We start from the raw sequence: 21,332 nt of genomic DNA on the forward strand, positions 1-21,332 counted from the left end.
GATTGTGTGTGCAGCCCCCCAACCGATGTTAAGGAAACATCGACAGCTGCAGTCTCAATCAATTGTTTCCATCGATTATTGCACCCAACGGCCAACGATGGTACAGCTGTCAATGGCCATCACTAAAGTATACCATAAACATTTTTTATTTTTATGGTATATGGTGTCTAAAAAAAAAAAAAAATTGTGTTGGAATAGTTTTAAAAAGATGTTCTTGACCTAATTCAATCATAAAAAAAAACAAGAATTTCGGAGCGGTTTTTGGAAAAAATAATTAGTCAAGTGGTTGAGGGGGGGGAATATAACTTTTTCGGGAGAACGGGAAGGTGATATTCAATTTTCATTTATTTTATTTTTTTTTTAACAAAAACCTATTGATTTGTTTGGACATGTACATACACACATACAAATACACTCATCAATTCTTTACAACTGGAAAAGAGCAAAGTAAATATTGAGTACACAGCAACTGACACTGTCCATTGCTATTTCTATAATATATATTTGTATAGTCAGCGCTGACAATCATCACACCAATTATATCTTACTTCCCAGCCTCTTTTACCTTAGCCATGAGAGGTGGTGTAATGTTTATCTTCAGACTACAAAACTAAGTGTGGGAATATCCTGTCTGGATTTTTTAAAGGGAAGTTATTTTAAAAATAAAGCTATATTCACTTTAACCACTTAACTGGCAATTCTTTTTCCAAAAAGCTACTCCGAAATTGTCGTCTTTTCTTTATGATTCAATTAGGTCAAGAAAATATATTTAAACTTAACCAACACAATGTTAGCCATAAAAATGAATCAATTTCTACCTATCATTTTAGAGAATGTACCTGATATAATGGTCACAGATTAGAGAACACGTGTTTAGAAAGTGTATCCATGAATGTGTGGCAACGCCTGACATATACCAGGCATAGCGTCCCAGCTAGGGGAGTCAGGCATGGCATGTGCCTCAGGTTACAGAAAGAGGAGGCACCAGTGGGGGAGCAGAAGCCACAGCTGTCTCAGCAGCTACAATCACACAAAGAGCAGTGAGGGCAGGCCAGCAGACGTTACATCCTACCAGGGGCCGTGTACTGCAGCTATAGGCTGCACTGGGCTCCGGCACCCCCACTTCACCACTGACAGCAGCAGCGTCTGTGGCACCTGCCTGACAGGCAGATGCTTGATTAGTCTTCCTGATCACAGTGGCTGCAACAGGAGATCTGCAACAGGTAAATTAGGGAAAAGGGGGAAGGAAGGGTATACATTATGGTAGGTAATAGTAAGAATAAATGGGTAAGGGGATACTGCTTTGATGGGGTTAATTAAGATTAAGGTTTTTGGAGGAGACTGGAGGGAAAGGTTTACAGCAATACAGCTGGGTCGCCATATGTATTAAAAAGGTCTGCAGAAGATATCCGAGATATATGTTGCAGTCCCACGGCACAGCAGCCCCCCATAAAACTCTATGGAACTGCAAAGTACCCATATGAAGCACGCTCCAAAAAGCTTACCTTTGCGATGGAGTTTCTGCCAAATAGGAAACGCCATATATAGATGGACCTATTATCGCAAGAACTCTCTCTGGTCACCCGTGTGCATTAGGACTCCCGGGTCAAAGCCAAAAATCACTTCTTAATCATGACAGCTTAATCAGTGAGCTGTCCCAGCAGGTCATTAGTGATGTGCAGTCAGGTGAGGCAGAGCCTTTCCTGTCATACTTGGGAAACTCCAGCGTTTTGACTATAAAAATTAAGAAATATTTTAAGAAATTATTATAGATATTTTCTTTGTATTATTCTAATCATTTTTATAGTCAAAACTCTGGAGTAAAAAGTGTATGGCAGGTGAGGCACTGCCTCCTCTGTCTTTTCCACACATCCCTGAACAAAACACACCAAATTTCCAGCACTATAGACTGCTGCGCCTTTGTATAATGCCCACATGAACCCTCAGGTTCATATAGATCTGTTTATCTGGCTCAAACACTAGCCAGTACCTCCCCAGCCATTTACCTCATTGTACATATACTGGCGTTAAAAAAATGCCAGTATGCATGAGATGTATCTTAAACTATTTGTGATACTTGATTCATCCCGAGCTGAGGGAGATTACTAGTGGGTTAATGTACATAAATGGAATTAATTGATGTTGGGGCTAATTAATGGGGATTATGTATATTAATTACATTGATTGGCATTGTTACGACGATGCCGAAGTAGATAATACTATACTTTGAGGAAGCATTAATTCTCGTTGAGGAAATTATATTGCAAGATAAACAAAAATACTCTCTGTATTGTATGCCCATCACTGATTCGTTATATATATTGTATGGCAGCCACTGAAGCGGCGCTCGACATTATATGGTGGTCACTGCTGCTTTCCGTATTATATAACGGTCATATAGATAGAGGATGACTACTACCTACTGGGGAGGGGTGCAGAGTCTATGTCTTGGGTGACAGAAAGCCTAGCTTCATCACTGCCCAGACATGTGTGGCATACCCAAGTGTGTTCCCAGGCATGGCAACCCCCGGCGCATACCTGGGCATACAGGCATGGCAACCCCCCCACACATACCCGGACATGTAGGTGTGGCAACTCCCCAACAAGTATCCGCACATGCCGGTACGGCATCCCAGAAGGCATACCCAGGCATGCAGGTGTGCCAACCACCAATACGTACTCAGGCATGACAACCCCCAATGCGTACCCAAGCAATGGCAACCACCGACAGGTACCCAGGCAGGGATGGCAACCCCTGGTGCATTCCTAGATATACTGGAAGATCTGTTAGTACTGATTTAAAAGGTGACATTTTCCTGCATCGCTGAACATTCTCCTTTCTGTTAAACATAGGTAGCTCACCAACAGGAGAGAGCATCCTGCCACTTGTAGTTCCACACCATCTGAGGAGTGACAGACTGCCTGCTGTAGTGACACCCATCCCCCAATATACCTATTGCCGTGACCCCACCGGGCCGGAAACTGTCTTACATGGATTGTGCCAGTGACTTATTAGGGTAACTGGCAGCCATGATGTCTGCGCTCAGGGAGACCACCACCCCCAGTTACCTCTCAGTGTCTCTCCCGTCAAAGAAGATGAAATCCCCGCTCTGGACGCACTTGGCGCATGTCAGCCTGCGGCGGGTGGTGTTACACAGCGGGCACCGCTCCACAGCCACATACAGCCCCTCAGCGTCATCCACCGGGTCTGCAGGCTCCACTCCTTTCCGGGGGCTCCAGGGGCTCCCAGTCACCGCCGCCAGGTACTGCCAACTCGGGGCTCCCTTCCCACTGGGGGACGCCATGTCCGCCTCTAGTCACCGGCTCTTGTCACGTGGGGTTTTGTTTTTAGTCCAGTGCATGCTGGGAGAAGGTGCGGCTTCGTATGTTTGCAGGGTAAGATGACGGCTCAGGGGCGTGACCTTACATGCTAATGACCCGCCCTCTCCGGGACACCACTGTAACGGGGGCCAGTACTATAGTGCCCCTTTCCCTACACCAGCCAGCAGTATGTGCAGCTAGTAAGTAATAGGATGAACGCTCAGTCGGACACCGTGGGCGGGTGTCCGGACAATGAGGATACTACTACTACTATATGTAATGCTGTGCTCAGCAAATTAATTACGATAGAGCTTGTTTTTTTTTAAAAAAAAAAATATAGATATATAGGGCCATATTCAGCACGGACTTTTCGCTCCACGTTGGAGGTTAGAGTGGGGATAAAGTCGGGGGAGCCGGCGAAATATGGTCCGCAAAAAAAACGGGAATTTTTAAGAAATGTGGCTGGTACCCCCCCTAAAGATGTCCAGACATGAGAGATCACTATGGGTACCCCCATTTTTGCCTGCTGAAGGAAGTTGGGGTTTGTAATAGCCGGCTATGAAGAACTAGTGATTTTTTTTGTGGGGGCGGGGGGGAATAACTATCCCTATCAAATTTGGGGTACATGAAAATGGGGGTAAGCATATTTTTAAGTCCCTAAAGTGCATTTTCAAAAATGCACCTGCCGCTACCACCCACATTCTTTTAAACACCTGCCGCATACTTGGGAACCCCCCCTGAATTAATTTTATTTAAAAATATGTTCCCCTTTTTTTTTTTTTCGTTTAACCCCAAAAAAGTAAATCAATTTTTTTGGGGTGTCCCTATTATTTTTTTTAAAAAACTTTTTTTGACACAGTGCATATTTAGGGGGTATTCCCAGGGGTGCAAGCTATTTTTTTTAAGCCTGCACCCCTAAACCCCAATTCTGCACTTTTATTCGCCCACTATTTCAGTGGTGAAAAGTTATCCCCGTTTTTTTTTTCAAAGACTTTTCGAACTTGCAAAAAGTCTTTGAAATTGTATACGGGGATAATTAAAACAGGCGAAAATGACATTCCGACATTTCGCTTCAAATTGAATATGGCCCATAGAATATATTGACATAGTTTTACAATAATGTGATCACACTGCAAATGCAAACTTTAATAAATGGGCGATTTAGGGGCAGATTCAATTAGATGTGGAAGCCATTATGTCAACTCCTGAGATTTGATATAAAAATGATTAGAAAAATACAAAGAAGACATGTATAACTTTTAAACAATTTCTTTGTTTATTGTAATCATTTTTATAGTTAACATTCACCAGCTTTGTGGAGCTCCCTGGGACTGTGGCAGCAACAGCTCAGCCTCACTTCTGTATAGGCAGAGTGACACTGCTTGCAGAGCTGGGGGCCGGGCCACACCACAGGCAGTGAGCTGCACAGAAAGAGAGCTAATAGAGGCATGCCTCTGAGTATGGGGGGCATGCCTTGAGGTGTTATATACTGACTGGTTTGTACAGTGCTGCACCACTAGCACCAGGTTCAGGTGTGTTCGGATTGCTTCGGTGGCCAATTTCCCCGTGTTCAGATAGGACACACCGTGACAGAGAGGCAAGCCTGAATTCCCCTTTTGCAGACACAATGACCAGTCAGGAGGGAAGGTGCAACGTAATTTTATTATTTGTTAATAATTAACAACAAATGACAGGAGATATTTACCATTTACAGATGGAATGAAATTAATTACACTATTCAATGACAAGGTATTTATTTATTACCTCGTCGTCATCTACTGGTGACCCCAGCTGGCAAGCATGTGAAACCAACAAGAACCACAATTCCTGCAGAACTTTACCAAAATGACAGCCTAGAGGAAGGTAATTTATAAACTCTCCCTCACTCTCCTCCCTGTCGGTCTGGCATCTATGAGTGGACAGGGGGGACTCAGCAACAGGCCGCCTACAGGGATCTCTGCCTGGACACCTAGGCTACCAATCAATGGGGCAGGATTTTCCCTCCAAAAATGGGTCGCTGACCAAGGGGCACTTTCTACCTCCCTGTCTGCACATGCTCAGAGGGGTTCAGGGAGAGCAGGGTCAGTCAAAGTTCACTATACCAGCCTAAAATAAGGAATGGGGCTGCAGTATATCTATGTGTACATACATATAAAAAAAAATATTGGGGACCCCTATTTGGGAACAAACTTGGGGGTACCACAGAGGGATGCAGTCAGGAAGCAGACAGTTGAAATGCCAACCACCGGCTTCCCAACTGTCAAATCCTGGCAAGGTACTAATGACAGGCGCCGAAATCCCGACACCTGTCAGACCTACGCCGAGAGCCCAACGGCAGGCATACCGAATGAAGGTAAGTAAGGTGCGGACATCCGCAGGGGGAGGGTTAGGTTTTAGGGCTCCCGGGGGTGTTAGGGTTAGGCACCCCCCTCAGGAGACTTAGGTTTAGGCTGCGGGGAAGGGGGGGGTTAGGGTTAGTCACTAGGGAGGGAGGTTAGGGTTAGGCACTCCTAAAGGAGGGTTAGTAAATACTTGCTTTTGGAACTGTCGGGATCTTCACTGCTGCCAGTCTTCCAGGGTCTGGATTTGAACTGCCGGACATAGGTCCAACGGTGTTTCATACTGATCCCTGCCTTGAGCAGTGATGGACACCTTGGATGTGTCATGTAACCAGGAAGTGCACTGCAGTGTTTAGAGATCAGAGCTCAGTCAGCAGCAGCAAGAGAAGACACAGTGATGCAGGTGAGAGAGTCAATGGATACTGAAGCTTAGTGTAGTGAGGGGAGAGTTACAGTGAGTAGGGGGTGAGACAGGCTCCCAGCACTCAGCCCCATCTCCATGTGTGCTTCCCCAGCCATTGACCTCACCACACGTCAATGGTAAGTACAACTATAAATGGATGCAGGGTGTATGTATTGGGCCCCCCTGTACCCAGGAGCCAGTCTGCACAGCACACCCTGCACCCAATATAGATACGCCATTGGATGGTAAACGAGAGGAACCATTAAAGGTATAAAGCTATGCAATGTCATAGATCAATGGTTCCTACCATTGAAGTTTCGCACACGCACGCTGCAGATTGACAAATCCCATACAGGTCTCGGCTGGAAGACAGAGACCATGTCCATGGAAGCGGTGCAAGATGTGAGTAGCCACTTTGCTCGCATATGAACGAGAGAGTGGGTGGAGCTGATAGCTGAAGCTGTGAAGTCAGCACACACAGCTAGATGAGGGATGAACTGTTAAAATGGCTTCACAGCACAGCGCTACTACTGGCTGACAGCCAGTAGTAGCCCTATGCTAGCCAGTATAAAATGAAAACCATCGTCCGGGGGACCACATTGATGGTATTGAATGATGGTTATCATTCAATGGCTTGTGAGATGGTATAGCCATCAGCCACTGCCCCTCTGTTGCAGTGCATGCCTATATGTGTTTCCCTTGACGCTCCATATATGCCACCTCGCTGCCAGCTGTTGCAACCTCAATTGCTGTGTGGCCTAATTCTTTAGCAGGTTGAAGCTCTACCACTTATCTTGCCAGGGCTAGGAGGGTAGAGTCAGGTTGGAGGGCGTGTAGTTTTAAAGAACAGCTGTGAAGGTTGCCTGCAGGCCCGGCGACAGGAGGGAACTAGGGACACCCGAACTGGGGTCCAGATGGGAACAATAGCCACCGCCGCCCAGCCCCCTTGTAGCTTGGCCTGGGCAGCGTTGGGCTCTTCCTGGTGGCTCAGCTGCGGCCCGGACCGGGGATGACCTTTACATCTGCAACGCGGCGGCGTGACATCATTAGTCACGTCGCCGCGCATGTCTTCCCTGCATGGGCGGATGTGGATGGATCCCCGGCCGGCTATCAGTTGTTAAGTACTTGAGGCTGCTGTTAGGGCTGGGGACGGAGGAAGGTTCAGGCGGCATAGAAAGGTGACAGGCGCTGGGGGTGGAAGGTGACGGGCTGGATGCAGAGGAAGATGATGGTGCCTGGTGAAGGAGGCTGGGGGCAGAGGAAAGTGATGGGGCTGGGGCACAAGGTGATGGGCTGGACGCAGAGGAAGGGGACAGAGGAACGTGATGGGAGCTGGGGACAGAAGGTGACGGGCTGGACGCAGAGGAAGGTGATGGGAGCTGGGGACAGAAGGTGACGGGCTGGACGCAGAGGAAGGTGAAGGAGGCTGGGGCAGAGGAAGGTGAAGGAGGCTGGGGCAGAGGAAGGTGATAGGGGCTGGGGCAGAGGAAGGTGATGGGGGCTGGGGCAGAAGGTAACAGGAGCTGGACGCAGAGGAAGATGAAGGAGGCTGGGGCAGAGGAAGGTGATGGGGGCTAGGGCCAGAAGGTGACAGGGGTTGGAAGCAGAGGAAGGTGATGGTGCTTGGGGACAGAGGAAGGTGGAGGAGGCAGAGGAAGATGAAGGGGGTTGGGGCAGAGGAAGGTGATGCGGGCTTGGGGCAGAGGAAGGTGACGGGCTGGAAGCAGACGAAGGGGATGGTGCCTGGGGATGGAGGAAGATGAAGGGGGCTGGGGACAGAGGAAGATGATGGGGGGCTGGGGTCAGAGAAAGGTGAAGAGAGGCTGAAATTGAGGAAGGTGATGAGGGGCTGACGACTGAGTATGGTTGGCTGCAGCCACCATCCTTCCTACCCCTGAGGCATCAACAGCACTGACATCAAGAAGACCTTGCAAGAGACGGCAGACAAGAACTACAGCCTGCATCATCAGTGACAGAGGGACAGTGTGGTAAGTCATAGTGTATTTTTACTTTATTTAAAGGCTGGCATATCTTTCAGTTAACATTATCATGCTTCACATATCACACATGCAGGGGAGGGATGTGAGGGATCAGGGGTGATGGTGAGAAGGTGGTGCCCTCAGAGACATCAGTGTACCGGGCCCAGAGATTTCTGTTGCCGGCCCTGGATGCATGGGGCTAAATAACACCATCTAGGAAGGTGGAGGGTAGAATACTCCTTTCTTCCCCTCCCTCCCCATTTACCAGGTATGGATGTGGCTCCAGGCTTGGCAAAGGTCTGCCAGTTCCATGGGATGCACTAGGGAATGCTACCTGGATCTCTGCAATGCTTCAGCTGTGCCAGGAAGTTGTTATGCTCATAAGATGGTGTTCTATCCACCAACTAATCAGATTTGTGGGAGCTCCTAGGATTCTCCATAGTTGATTAGGAAAAATGGGGATGCAGTCAGGATACCGGTGGGCGCAATCCCGCCCGACGATATCCCGACATAGGACTAAAGATAGGCGTCGAAATCCCGACGCCTATCATTAGCCCCACTACAAAATCCTGACACCCAGCATACCGAACGAAGGTAAGCTGGGTGTCTTATCATTTAGCAGTGGGGGGGTTATGAGCCCCCGGGGGGACTTAGGGTTAGGCACCCCCCCGGGAGGGTTAGGCACCACAAGGGCGGTGTTAGGGTTAGGCCCCCCCTGGGAGGGATAGGTTTAGGGTGCAGGGAGGGGGAGTTAGGTTTAGGCACTAACAGGGGGAGGTTAGGGTTAGGCACCACTAAAGGAGGGTTAGGGTAGGGAGAGGGGGATTCGGTATGATACACCGCCGGCCGCACGGTTCAAATCCCGGCAGCGCCAGCCCGACATGGAAGGAAATCCCAATTGTCTAGAAGATAAGTACTTACTAACCTAACTCTACCCCCTAACCCTCCTTTAGGGTGCCTAACCCCCCCCTTTCCCCGCCGCCTAAACCTAAGTCCCCGGGGGGATGCCTAGCCCTCCCTCCCCCTAGCCTAACCCTAAGTCCCCCCCGGGAACCCTAAACCTAACCCTCGCCCCCACGCGGCTTTCCATGCTCAGCGCCCGGCATCCCTTAGATCGGGTTGCCGGTCTCCCGGCGTAGGTTAGTTAACCCTCGCCAGGATTCTGTAGTCTAGATGCTGGCGGTCGGCATTGTGACCGCCGGCATCATAAACGTATACCGGGAGAGGGTTAGGGTACTTACCTGCTGCAGTCGGGATTTCGATCCGTCTGGCTGCCGCTGTATTTGATCCGGCAGCTAAACAGCCGTTGGCATTACATACCGATTCCCTCTTTGTACCATGAAGCCAGGGGTGATTGTTTATTCAGTGTGCAATCGCATATATATATTTAATTATATTAAATAAAACTGTGGGCATCACATACTCCTTCCAACGGTCTCTTGTCATGAACTCCCCAATTATAGTGATAACCTTACAAACACTCTATGTGGCCTATTTATATACCCCTCCCTCCATAGATCCAAGCAATTGATGCAAAGAGGTAATGGTCTAGTACATGGAGCTGGTGGATGGGAGGTATTACATTGAGCCAACAAATGGATAAAGAAAAATCTATCAGCCTTGATAAATAGCACTTGCAGCCTGAAACACATTAGAATTTATGGACCTACTGACTGGCCTATTGCCTTTGAGAACTTGCTGCACCAGGACATGAGTATTAATTGGAGTAAGAGAGTCCGGAGTCTTCCAACCCACTTTTGACCATGCTTTATATCGCTACCATCTGATATGGTTTTAATCCCCCTGGTTATAGAATTCTGTCTAAATGCAGGTTTTATTTCATATTTAAAACACAGTAGAAAATGCACCAGCGCTTCACATACACTATAAAGGCTGCAAAAAAACTACATAGGAGAAGTCTCTATTCCTCCAAATAAAAGTCACACGAATATATAGAGATATAGTTCTTGCGCCACTAGAAAAAGTCACCAAATATTCCTCTGTAAAATATAGGGAATAGGTCCGATGATATCAGTCACCAACGTTTCTTGTACAATATTACTGGCTCAAATCTTCTTTTGGCCCAGGATAACACTTTAATGAATATTCCAAAGATCATGTAAACGAGAAGAAAATAAAAATTTCTGTATGGCGAAGTACGTTTAGACAAACTTTATTTCCACATCAACATATAAAAACACAATCCAAGGATAGGGTAAAAATTAGCCGTGTACCGTATTATAGGGGTGTAGTCTCCTAGCACCCAAGCAAGCATAAGATGGTAAAACTCCACTACGTCTCCCGGGAATGACTCGTGGACTTGCTTCAGTCTTGGAGATATCCCCCCACGGTACTAGTCACACACCAACGCGTTTCGACTCACCAATAATCAGAGTCTTCCTCAGGGTATGTGTGTACTGTATGCCACTCACTTATATCCCCTTTACTGGTTTCTCATTGGGTAGGACAATAACCTTTCAATTTTGTCTTAATCCTAATCTGTCAGGTCAATCACTATCCTTAGTCCACTAGGTACTTTATCAGTTAACCTGTATATATTAATTTATATAAATAAAATCAAATATTAAATATATAATTCACAAATATGCTTAATTGCGTTCCACAACCGGAACGCATAGTGCTTCCTGATTCCCCGTTATCCATTTACTTCCGGTCCGGAGGGCATATCGTTCCATATCATGCTGTCAATCTAAAGTCACCATAGTGACAGACTCAACATCCTGACGCTGCCATACCTCCATGGTCCTTACCTACTACTGTAGCTACCGGGAATGTACTTCCGATAGTGCTAGTCGCGCGTACCACATGACGCTAGTCACGTCCTCCACGTGACGGAAATACGTCGCGTCCAGCATCCCGGATATGCTTGTTGTTCCCAACCTCCTTGGAACGCAAACACAGAAAATTGCGTTCCACATACGGAGTGGGTAACCGGATCAGTATACTAATAGTCACCATAAATGTGCAAAAAGCAAAATAAATAGTATAATACATAGTAATACAGGCTGGTTACAAATACATATAAAGCTGCTACAGCTAAACTTAATACCGATTTTAAGGGACACTAAAACCATACCCAAATGGGTAGCCTCAACATGCAGCACATAATAAATATAAAAGTAAAATACATGAATAATATATACTAATAAAAACAGATAAAAAAGTACATAAATGATACATAACCATTAAAGAAACCACTTGAGCTCAAAGTCCGTATTCAATCCATTAGGGGACAAGGTGCATAGGTCATAAATCCATTTCATTTCAACCTTGGCCAGATCATCACCTATATTTTTCTTTCGCCAATGATTGGTGACCTGACTAATGCCCATAACCAATTTAAGACTTTTAACGGAACATTCATGCAATTCTTTAAAGTGGTTGGAGACCGAATGTTTCTCAAACCCTTTTTTTATATTTCTTAAATGTTCTGCCCAACGTTCCCTTAAAGGTCTTGATGTGCGACCAACATATTGGAGTCCGCACTGGCATTCCAAAAGGTATATACAGTTTTTGCTGTTACAGGTAATAAAATCTTTAATTTTATACCTAACCTTGGTCACATTGGAAATAAAGGTTTCAACTTTACTTGATTGTCCCCTGTGGTTTTTGCACATCAGACAAAGTCCACATCTGTGGAACCCTGTCGTTTTAATTCTGCCCTCTCTCTTGGGTGGCACCGCACTCTTAACCAACTTATTTCTTATATTGGGTGCCCTCCTATACACGAACTTTGGCTTCTCTGATATGATGGATTTTAACAAAACATCCTTCCCCAAAAGGTGCCAATGTCTCTTAATTATTTTTTCCACTTCCTTATATTGACTACTGAATGTGACAAATCACTGTTATTTCCCAACTTTTTCTCTCCTCCCCTGATCGGTAATAAATCATCTCTATTAACCTCTATCATCTCCTTGATAGGGCCTTCTATATCGGCACTTTTGTAGCCTTTAGAGAGAAATTTATTTTTTAAGGTTTCCGATTGTTCTTTAAACACTTGTAGATCTGTGCAATTCCGACGGACCCTTCTTATTTGTCCTTTCGGAATGTTCTTCAACCATAACTATCCTTGGATTGTGTTTTTATATGTTGATGTGGAAATAAAGTTTGTCTAAACGTACTTCACCATACAGAAATTTTTATTTTCTTCTCGTTTACATGATCTTTGGAATATTCATTAAAGTGTTATCCTGGGCCAAAAGAAGATTTGAGCCAGTAATATTGTACAAGAAACGTTGGTGACTGATATCATCGGACCTATTCCCTATATTTTACAGAGGAATATTTGGTGACTTTATTTCATATTGTTTGTTATTTTACATCTTGTAATAAATTCTTAAAAAAGATAACACAACATCTAGCAAAGTATTTTCTCCCTTATATTGGGGTCAGGTCTCATCCACCCAAAAGATCCAGGGACAAAAACTGATTTATGATATGCATCGGTATCAGCTTTATCTCATATGGGGGATTTTACATATCCTTATATATTCCTCTTGTTTGTATGGGACCTACAGTCCCTGATATAACTATATTACACTATTGTATTGTTTTTCTTCTTTTATGTTTGCATCGAGAACATCATCCTGAATCAGTCACCTAAAGTGTAAAAGGGAAGCATTATTTAACATGATTTTTATTTTATATATAGATAGAGGCAAAGAGGGTATTTTGCCACCTTCTGATGAACAGGACGCTCCCTAAGACAGAGGACAGACAGGGTTAAGGATCCTGATCTCACACTGGAAAGGTTTTACACACAGCTGCACTACAAGTGTTTGATTGCTCTGTAGTGTGTGATGGATAAAAGGATTGTAGGATCCAGTGGACGGAGCTTCCAACACTTGACTAGCAGCCATATGGTTGGGCATGGGTAGTGTCCAGTGGCAGCTCAAAACACAAGTTAGCAGGGCCATCACTCAGAGCGCCATAACTTGAAAGGAGCAGTCCTGGCTGAACATTACTTTAGAGGCACTCACCACCATCCTGCTCCAGAAAAAAAACTCCCTCCGCCCACCCGCTGGCGTTATTGGTTTACGCTCAGGGTGAGGGGAGTACAGTACAGGATGGCGCTAAGCGCAGAGAAACCTAGTGCTGACCCTGTTAGTGTCAGGAAGCCATCTCATGTATACTGTGCTCTAACAACATTTGTGATGAGTAAAGAAGCCATCTGACATAACCCACCAGTATGAAGACATTTGTTTGCAAGCCATTTTCTACTATATATATTTAATCTATTTTGATGCCTCAATTTACCACACATGTACCATCTAGTAGTGCCATGTACTGCACCATTAACTCTTTGACCTCATACTAGTCTATGGGAATGGTGTGCAACATCGGATCTGTAATATATGCAAGAGATATCAGTGAAATCTGTGCATTTGGCTTTTTCTGGTAGTTCTTTTATTCTCTTCATTCATTTTTTTTTCTTTATAACAATATCTTTTTATTGAGAAAAAGATTTAAATACAAACATATAATCAGAATATATATAGAATATAGTTTACATAGTTTCGATGGTGAAACAAAGTTGGCATTTTGGATTACAGTCATACATCAGTTGCTGAATTTTATTTGAACAAACATTTCTTAACACACAAGGGCCCTCATTCAGACCCGGACGCAAGTGGCCGTTCGTACGTTAGGCGAACGTAAAGAAATATTTAAATTCAGGCACACGCTCGTATTTTCGTTCGCATCAAAACATCCTCCCCAAACTCAGGCGACCCCTCCTCTAACTAACGAGCATGCCAAATAGCGAGCGTACATCCCCGAAGTGGTTTGAAGGGAACGCACGCACTAGTACTACCCGGAAGTTGGCCTGAGACATTTCGATTAACTGCTCGTTTATTCTGCCTACCTCCCTCAATCGTAACATGCCAATCAATATATCAATTAGCTTAATTGTTTTTTTTTTGTTTTTTTTTACACAATGCAATAAACTTTATTTATGTCCGTGTTTGTGTTTACCCGCAGAATACGTACGGCTTAAACATTCGCTTTTATTTGTCAAAATACATGTTAACCCCTATAAACTAATTGGTATATTTGTTTTTAGCCCCGCATATTTCATGGAGTTCATTTTTTAATGTAAATTTGCTTACGCATGTCACTGCATTAAGCCTATCATAAGTCTCCTCAGATTTCTGGCCCTGTCGAACACATGACTCAGACACTAACCAATAGAATTGCTCCTGTTAATATCCTAAATACATTAGCCAATCAGAAAATTTTTGAGCACTTTATCAAAAATGATTTTTTTGGCAAAACTCCATTGCCATCATGAGAGCCTCCGCATTCACCAGGCGCGAGCTGCTGGTGCTTACGGAGGTGATGGATCGGTGGATAACCAGCCAGCCTCCACCCATCACCAACCGGGAGAAGCGATCCGCATATGCGGAGGTTCGGGCCCGCCTGCACTCCTTCGGCTCACGCCGCCATATCGGGCAGCTGGAGCGCAGGTGGTCGGACCTGCAACGGCGGACGCCCCGATTGCTGGCATGCTTTCGCATGCAGATCGCTGCGAGTAAGTTTAATGGATTGTGGTTTTCATGTTTGTCTTTGTGGCCCTAACTGCATGGCCATGTTTTCCGTGTCTTTCATCTTTATTCATTCTCATATCTGCATGGCCATGTTTTCCCTGTCTTTCATCTTTATGCATTCTCCTCATATCTGCATGGCCATGTTTTCCCTGTCTTTCATATTTATTCATTCTCCTCATATCTGTATGGCCATGTTTTCCCTGTCTTTCATCTTTATTCATTCTCCTCATATCTGCATGGCCATGTTTTCCCTGTCTTTCATCTTTATTCATTCTAATTTTTTTTGGGGGGGGTTTGTGGGTGCATTTGAAATTGATTTTCTTTGCGGATTTGTGTTGGATCTAACCACAATTTGTTTACAATCTTTTAGGGGCCCAGCGAACACTACGCCATCAGCGTCCCGCCAGACGGCGAGCACGGCCACTCTCCCCCACCCCCAGCCAACACTCCAACTCCACTCCTTCCCCTATTCCCCCCTCCTCCCCAGCCTTCCTACACCCTCAGCCAGATTTTTCTGGACTCCTTCCCCTCCGTCCCAATTCCCCCTCTCCTCCAACCACCCCTCTTCGAATGACCCCCTCCCCGGAGTCGGTCATTACACCGCCCCGATCTTTGGGGAATGGACCCACCTCCGAGGAGGACGATGGAGGGCCTTCTGTAGCTGGCGTTGGGTCTTCCGGTATGTTTTTTTTTGCTGTTTTTTTTCGACACAAACTGTTTGTTTTTTGTTTTTAATTTTATGTTTTTTGTTTGTTTAACACAAAAATAAGTGGTTTTGGTCGTTTGCCGTAACCTGTTACTGCTGTTTTCAACATACACATAGCACACCTGTCTGAATTTGGACATAGGCCTTGTATTTTTGCCCTACACCATTTTAGTGTGATGAATTTTAATGCATTTTTTTTTTTTTAATTGTTTTTTTATGTGGTTTCACTATTGTTGTATTAATCCCCAATTTTTTCTCACCCACAGAGGAACAGAGGCTTCGGGCAAATTTAACAGGATGTGTGGCCCAGATGCACAGCCAAATCATCGGGGTGCTGGTGGTCCTTGACCGTATGTCGGTCCTCCTTAGGGACTAGTTTTTTTTTTGTTCAACATTCTGTAAATAAATTGTTTTGTTTTAAGTTACGTTCTGGCTCATTCGTTTTGTCCCAACCACATATTGTTTACCCTGACATAAGTATAGTGTTCCTGCAAGGATTTCACATTTGGGCCAATAAGAGTGTGTGTTGTATTTTTGGGTCAAACAGCCACAAGAAACACCTAACAGTACAAATCTGATTTCCCTTTTTTGGTGTAGTCACAATTAGATATTTCAACATTTTCCAGGTTCCTAGTTGGTGTGCAAGCAGCTTAGGGCAATATTACGAAGCAAAAGGATTGTCCAGGCTTCCTTTTGGTGTTGGTTAGGACCCAGAATAAAGGAATCATTTTTGCACAAATGGCGTCAGTACTGGATTACCCCTTAGTCAAATGTTACATGTGTGAACCTGGTTACACTTGGTGGTAACGTTACAAAAAAGGGACAACATTTTGCTCTAAAAAAATTTAATACCAACATAACAGAAATTGCAAAGTGGTCACTCACAAACAAAACACACAGTGATAATCTCAAATACAACACATACCAAAAAACAAACACCCCAAAAAAACAATCAAGAACTGGTTGACGAAGGACCATGCCAACATGATTCCACATATATGGCGTGGCAAGAAGTGTTCCCGAATATAGCCACAAAATATCCACATACAGGTTTTGTAAGGGTAGCAGGAAGTAGTCATCGTTGGAGTGCCAAAGATTATGTCCAAAAACAGAAGAGGGAGAAACAAATTAGCAAAAAATTAGATGCTCTCAAACAAACCCAACCATATTAGGTATCAACACTGTTTTTTTGCAAATAATTACCTAAAAAATCTGGCCACCACATCATCGCGTATGGCCCCCTCACATACTGACCTCCGACCAACCTCGGGGGGGCCATCCTCAGGTAAGGCATCCTCTGGCTGCATTGGGACACCACTCCTTATGGCGATGTTGTGAAATATCCCACACAGGACCACAATTTTCGAAACCATATCCGGCAAATACATGAGTTCGCCACCAGAGCGGTGGAGGCATCTGAATCGGCCTTTTAAAAGGCTGATACAGCGCTCCACCACTTGCCTGGTGGCAGTAAGTGCGGAATTATACTCACTTTGTGGCCCTGGTGTGTGAGCCAAATAAGGAGTGAGCAGCCAGGACGTGCAAGGGTAGCCACTGTCTCCTGTGAAAACGAAAAGACAACATCAGGCTCACTCTGTATGAAGCTTAACATTGTTATGTACTAAAGGTCTCCACTTACCCAGAAGCCACGCATCACCAGCTTGTAGGTTGGTTAATTTGTGCCATATCCCTGATTGCCGGATGACGAAGGAGTCATGTGCACTTCCTGGTAATTTTGCATTCAGGGACAGGATCTGGAGGGAGGCATCACATACCACCATTACATTGAGGGAGTGATAGTGTTTACGGTTTCTAAATATTGCCTCCAGCCGTGCTGGAGGCTGAAGTGGTATGTGAGTACCATCCACAACCCCTATGATGTGTGGGAAGCCAGCTATTTGGTAAAAATTGGCCTTGGCCACACTAAGGGCACCCATATCCAAAGACATTTGAATAAAATGATGGAGGTGCTTGAAAAGTGCCTCCATCACTGCCCTCAGGATCCGGGAAAAGGAGGATTGTGAGATGCCCGCCACTATTCCCACCGTTGTTTGGAACGATCCTGAGGCACAGAAATGTAACACCGCCATTAATTGCGTAAGTGGTGGAATTGCTGTAGGACTGTCAATTTGCCGCTCAAGATCACTCTCTATTAATGAGAGAGTGTCTATGATGATTTTTGGAGGAAGACGGTATCGTCTTAAAACCTCATCATCTGGCATTCCAAAAAGGGTGACACGTGTTCGAAATATCTGGGGCCTTGCACGCCTACGATGCCTATGCCTGGGACGAGATTGAGGTTGGTCGGCTTCCGGGAGCAGGGCCAGAACAATCCGACCCAAATCAACCTGAAATGACAACATTGGAAGGTCAGCCTTTTTACAACACCCAATAAAAATACATGTAACTTTGCTTTCAAATACCATCCAGTGATGCTTACATGCCGGGGTATTGTCATGATATGTTGTAACTGCAAATAATAACATCAAAAATATACATCATTTTATGCTGGCCATGTCATTATCACAAATTTAAGCAACACAAAACATAAAAGGGGACACACACACATTTGGCCCAAGAGCAAAATGACGTTACGCACACTACACCAAATAGAGGCCAAATGTAATCAACCAATGCTCCAGGCGACAAAAAACATTATTAAGGGATGAATACACATTTCACAATGCGCTAATTAGTTCGCAAATACAGGGCACAATAGCAAGTAGTAAAAATGCGCTAATTAGTTTGCAAATACAGGGCACAATAGCAAGTAGTAAAAATGCGCTAATTAGTTTGCAAATACAGGGCACAATAGCAAGTAGTAAAAATGCGCTAATTAGATCGCAAATACAGGGCACAATAACGGCGTCCAAAAATATTAACAAAAAACAGAGTTCGATTAGCCAAAAAACAACGTCACATGTGGAAGGCCAACCAAAGTTGCGTACAGACAAACAAGAACATTCCCTAAACAATTTAACACATGAACTTACCAAGAGCTAATATCTAAGAAACCGGACCAAAATGTCTTTGGGGCAGAGCCAAAAAAAAACCTAAGAGAGATGAAATGACGGAAAAAAATATTAGAAAAATCAACACCACAATGAGAGACAAATTGCCCCGAAGTTATACTTCCCCAAACTTACCAAAACTGGAAGCGATCCAAAAAACCAAAAGTGAAAAAAAAGGAACTGAAAACCAAGAAAAACAGCTAACACAAAAAAAACAATAAACGCAATCTCCAAAACCAGCCAACAATCAACTCCAACCAACGTAACCTCCAACATTCAATAAACGCCACCTCGAGTCGAAACGCCACAACCCATCAATAGTGTTTAGTTTCCCGCCCAAATTAAGGAAGGATCAGAGGAACGCACAATCAATGATGTGGCCGCAAAATAAGGACACATGTATAAATACGTCACAAGACAAAAACACAATTCTGGTGTATTTCTAGTTGGAACAACACACATGGATACAGACCAGGAAAACAATGGACAACAGTCCCGCGGTAAGTATTTCATGCATTTTGACTCAATGATTAATTCTAAACATATTATTGTGCAAGTTGGGAATTTTAGATTTCTTCAAATTACCCCAAATAGGTGAGGAGGATGACATGGAAGAGGCTGCTGGGCCCAGTAATCCGGGCAAAGCTGCCAAAAAGAAAAGGCAGCCACAATTCACAAGAAAGGAGATGGAGGTTTTGATTCAGAAGTGTGTGGACATCCTGCCACAAGCAGACAGGAATATGAGTGCAAGCCAGAAGTGGAGAATGTGGGAAGAGGTAGCCGTGGAGGTCAATAGGGTGGGGGATTATGTCCGTCTAGCCCGGGATGTCAAACGGCGGTAAGTAAACACTTGACCACCCTAAAACCAACAACCCAATCAAATAAAAAGTAATGCTTCCAATTTAACCCACAGATGGCAAGACTTCAAATATCGGCTGAAACAAAAAATGGCACACAGGGCTAGGCATGCAAGGGGGACAGGTGGAGGTCCCACCCCTGTGTCATTGGAGTTTACAGATTTAGAAGAGCTGGCACAGGAGTGTGTGCAGCCTGTGGAGGTGTATGGCGTGTCCAACATGGATACGGACATGCCAGACTTTGCGGCTCCTCATGTTGTCCCAGGTAAATGTTATAATGTCACCAACTGTGAAATGTTATTGTGCCAATATGTAGATTCTAATGTGAGTCTTTTCTCATTTTTGCAACAGAGACACAGGCGGATGAGTCTGCTCCAGAGGGGAGCCTTGGCCGCAGAATTTCTGCTGGCTCTGCAGGGGAGGAACCAGTACATCCGGCTGAGGACCCTGCAGAAGCCAGTCCAGGGCAATCCCCCTCGCAGGCAGTGTCCCTCCTCACAGAACTCAATTTAAAATCGGATTTCCATACGGAGATTCTGCAGAGGATGGACGCCAGTCTGGTACAGGTGGCTGAGGCCCTGGAGCAAAATGCTGCGGCCAACGTGACCATTGGTCAGGCCCTGGCGGAAAATACCAGGGCCAACATCTGCATCGCCACTGCCCTGGAGCAGCTCATTCGCCAGCACATGGTGGAGCCGACCTCCCTTCCTGCCGGAACATCAGGATCCTCCACCTCTGGCACAACATCAGCCAATCCTCCAAATGTGCCTAGCCCTGTGCCTAGTCCAGAGGCCACAACATCTGCCTCTGGACAGGCCAGCTCGATGACATCCCAGACCCGGTCTGGCGCCCTCCCTCCCCCAGCCAAACGGGCAAAAAAACGGTGACACCATTGGCTACTTTTCCCACACTCCTTCTGTGCTTGCCTCATATTCCTTTCTGGCCAAAACTTCCCTCTCCTTTCTTGTGAATTGTTTTTAATTTTTACATTTACGTTTATTCAAAAATTATTGTTTGCACAATTAATAAATATTGTGGAACACTGCCCAAAATGTTGTAGTTCAATATGTTTTTTTGTTATGGGTGGATACAAATAAATTTTGCAGAAATGTACGACTTTGCATTCTGACATTCTTGACAAAATGGGTTACTTTTAATCCGGGCCCACAAGCCAACAACGTTCAAAAACACAAATTACACATTGTAAAAAAAGTGCTCGTTAAGGAACGTTTAAAACATTACCTAAGGAGTAAAAATCACCTTGCAAACACAAAATGAGGGACCAAACCTAAACATGATGACATTATTGTTACAATAGTCCAAAAACGAACACATTGCGGCCAAAATACACCCCCACAAATGTACGCTAATTGATTGTGTAATCGTGACATTAGCAGCTATGATTTCCACCTGCGTTCGGTTTTGTGCTATCCAAAAAAACTGCTTTCCAAACACATACCAAGCCGGTTTTCAATCCAACACTAATTGAGTTTCTGACAAGCCGTGATTAATCGATGCAACATCGTGGAGTGCCGGGACGGAGGAGAAGGCCATCGCCACTGTGGTCGAGTTATCCAGCCCCTAAGCTGTGCGAGCATTTTGAAGGGAAAGAGGATCATCCAGTGATGTATGAGTTTGTACGAACACATTTGACGTTCGCATTTGTTAATGTATGTACGCCCCAAAAACGCCTCGCCACGCCTGCGTTTTTCCATCTCCACCCCCGTCAACGCCCAAAAACGGCCTGTTCTGTCAATCACATTTGACATGTCACTTCCTGTACGCTATTTGACGAACGAGACAAAAAAAACTCGCAATCAGCCGTACGCACATGCGCAGTGTAACACCGGCGCATGCGCGGTTAGTCAACATCGGAACGCAACGAGCGTACTGCCTGTAACGAACGGCTCTGAATCAGGGCCAAGGTTTGAATTGCCATATAGTGTAGATATAGACAGAAATGCCAGTCTTGTTTCAGATTTACCTAGTAATATAGAACAAGGGTGTAAATAGTATAAATCACTGTATAAAGTTCAAGAACATGTTCTATAAGAATAAAGAAGTCTCACATTGTATATATTTTTTTGAAAATAATATAAAAATATAGGGTTAAATCATATAAAAAGAAAGGAGAAAGTAAATAAATA

At 44.8% G+C, this 21,332-nt stretch overlaps 1 protein-coding gene across 1 annotated transcript in view; it reads right to left on the reverse strand.

Moving 5' to 3' along the window:
• ATG14 (autophagy related 14) overlaps positions 1-3,355 on the reverse strand; it is a 58,005-nt gene extending 54,650 nt beyond the window's left edge. Inside the window, exon 1 of the mRNA XM_088461393.1 lies at positions 3,070-3,355. Coding sequence (XP_088317519.1) covers positions 3,070-3,305 — 236 coding nt within the window. The 5' untranslated portion in view covers positions 3,306-3,355. The remainder of the gene's footprint in view (positions 1-3,069) is intronic.
• Between the last annotated feature and the right edge of the window lie 17,977 nt (positions 3,356-21,332).

The sequence above is a fragment of the Taudactylus pleione genome, unplaced genomic scaffold (assembly GCF_031769625.1).
Source record: "Taudactylus pleione unplaced genomic scaffold, aTauple2 ptg001041l, whole genome shotgun sequence".
Classification (NCBI taxonomy): Eukaryota; Metazoa; Chordata; class Amphibia; order Anura; family Myobatrachidae; genus Taudactylus; species Taudactylus pleione.